Source organism: Octopus bimaculoides, chromosome 4 (assembly GCF_001194135.2).
Source record: "Octopus bimaculoides isolate UCB-OBI-ISO-001 chromosome 4, ASM119413v2, whole genome shotgun sequence".
Classification (NCBI taxonomy): domain Eukaryota; kingdom Metazoa; phylum Mollusca; class Cephalopoda; order Octopoda; family Octopodidae; genus Octopus; species Octopus bimaculoides.
The window spans coordinates 85,270,062-85,272,467 of record NC_068984.1 but is presented as its reverse complement, the minus strand read 5'-3'; the positions used below and the strand labels follow the sequence as shown (position 1 = coordinate 85,272,467).

Sequence of the window (2,406 nt, the reverse complement as noted above, 5' to 3'; positions counted from 1 at the left end):
TAAAATAGCTATATATCACAGGTTAACGTCTCTATTTTCCAACATATTCATCACTTCTTTCAATTGTAGTGTTCCACCTTTGAATGAGGGCTTGTATCAGCTTCATAAAACTGCTGCTGACCTAACAAATTCCTTACAGCAGATTTTAATTCTTAATTACGACCATTATGTTTCCCTCTTTATATCTCATTCATTGGACAAAAGAGATAGAAATCTGAAGGTTCTAAGTCAAGTTAGTAATGAGCAGTAGAGTTGTCCACCTGAAAGAGGTAATTGCCTCCCTTGTTCAGAGGCTTGAGTGAGGCCTGGCATTGTTGTGTTGAAGAACTTCATTCATCTCCAAATTTGGTCTTACTCGGCAGATTCTTGCTCCAAGACTTTTAAGAGTCTCAATATATGATTCAGAGTTGACTGTTTCTCCTCTTTGAAGAAATCAATAAGAATAACACCTTGAGCACCTCAAAAGACAGTCTCCTTGGTTTTTCCAGTTGACTTTCTACTTTGAGCTTTTTAGTCTTTGTAGATGTCGTTTGATGACGCCGTTTGATGACGCCATTTCATTGATTGTATTTTTTTAAATTCTGGTTCATGACGTATAATCCAAGTTTCATCACCGGTTATGAACCTTTGAAAGAAAATTTTCTCTCTTTCACTGAATCACTGAATTCAAAGAGTTCAGTACAACAATTGTTTTGGTACCCAACTAGCGCACACTTGAGAATATCTATGAGACTCAATAATGTAATGAGCACTACCATGGCTAACTCCAACCTCTAATACCAATTCAGCTCTCATTAAAGCATCTACTTTTTACCTCTAGGCAAAGATGACTAAGTTGATGGGTGGCCTCTACGAAGCATGTCTGCTAAGCTTGAATTTCAATTCTTTTTGCTCTGTTGAATTCTCATTCAGACAGCGGGCCTAGCCTATCTCCACACATTGCTGTAGTCTAAAGCTTTATCTTTGTAAACATTTTTCAGTCTTTTGTGAGTGTTTACTAGATTTTCTCCTTCGGCATCAAGGAACTCAATTACGGACTTCAAGTGGGAAAAACCATTTTAATATCAGCTCATGTATTCATAATTCTAAAAGAAAAAATAACAACTAGATAATTAACGATCAAGAGTATATATGCCTTTACCAAATACCAAAAAATTTCATTGAAAAATGCGCCGCTAATGATAAAAGTTGTGTTACATTTTGACTCGTTTTTGTATACAATGGCTTATCTTTTTGAAAAACTGAAACGTTTAATGGGTCTTATTGTATTATATTGACAGATGTTGTGGCTATTGTTGCTTTTCTTTTCTGTTATATTCCATATATTGCTGAGTTGTGTTATCTTATAGATAATACCACCAAATAAATTCTGTACAATTTATTAATTCTTTACGCCTTAACCCATTAAAAAAACAAAATACGTATACTTACATAATCAATAATGAAGATAAATGTGTGTGTATGTATGTATGTATGTATGTATGTATGTATGTATGTATGTATGTATGCATGTATGTATGTATGCATGTATGTATGTATGTAGTATGTATGTATGTATGTATGTATGTATGTATGTAGGTAGGTAGGTATGCATGCATGTATATATGTATGTATGTGTGTATGTATGTGTGTAAGAATGAATGAATGAATCAATCAATGAATGTATGCACGTATGAATTTATTTTTGTATATATGTACGAATTTCATGTATATAATATTTCTATCACACACACATGAATATATATATATATATGTGTATATATATATATAGATATAGATATATAGACATAGAGATAGATAGATAGATAGATAGATAGATAGATAGATAGATAGATAGATAGATAGATAGAGGCAGTTTCTGTTTAGTTATCAGCCTTGGTGTCTGGTATTTTGTGTGTGTGTGCGCGCGCGCGCGCGCGTGTGTGTGTGTGTGCGTGCGTGCGTGTGTGCGTGAATATCCATATTTACAGGGCTGTGTGTGATGTATGTCGGAATGTATAAATGTATGTATATTAAGCTGTTGTTATTGACTCTCTACGCATAACATTTCAGGAACGTTATCGTCGAACTTCTATATCTTAGAAATGTCATATGCATCCATTAACACGTCGGATCAACCTTACACACAAATGGACATGCACCCATACAGTGACACGACTCTCACACACATACATAAATACATACACACATATACATATATAAGATCACCTATATACTTATATATACATATTTATACAAACAGGCATGTACATATCTCTATACATTCATGCATGCATACATACATACATACATACATACATGCATACATACATGCATACATACGACACACACGCATACACACATGCGTATGCATCAGTAAATATACAATCACACACAAACACATTGGATATATATATATATATGTAT

The 2,406-nt window shown here is 33.7% G+C and overlaps 1 protein-coding gene across 2 annotated transcripts in view; it reads left to right on the top strand.

Annotated features, from left to right (window-relative positions):
- The first annotated feature begins 314 nt into the window (after nt 1–314).
- LOC106870725 (uncharacterized) overlaps nt 315–2,406 on the top strand; it is a 12,624-nt gene continuing 10,532 nt past the window's right edge. For both annotated transcript variants that reach the window (XM_014916896.2, XM_014916895.2), the window contains exon 1: nt 315–1,187. In XM_014916896.2, coding sequence (XP_014772382.1) covers nt 1,179–1,187 — 9 coding nt within the window. In that variant the 5' untranslated portion in view covers nt 315–1,178. The remainder of the gene's footprint in view (nt 1,188–2,406) is intronic.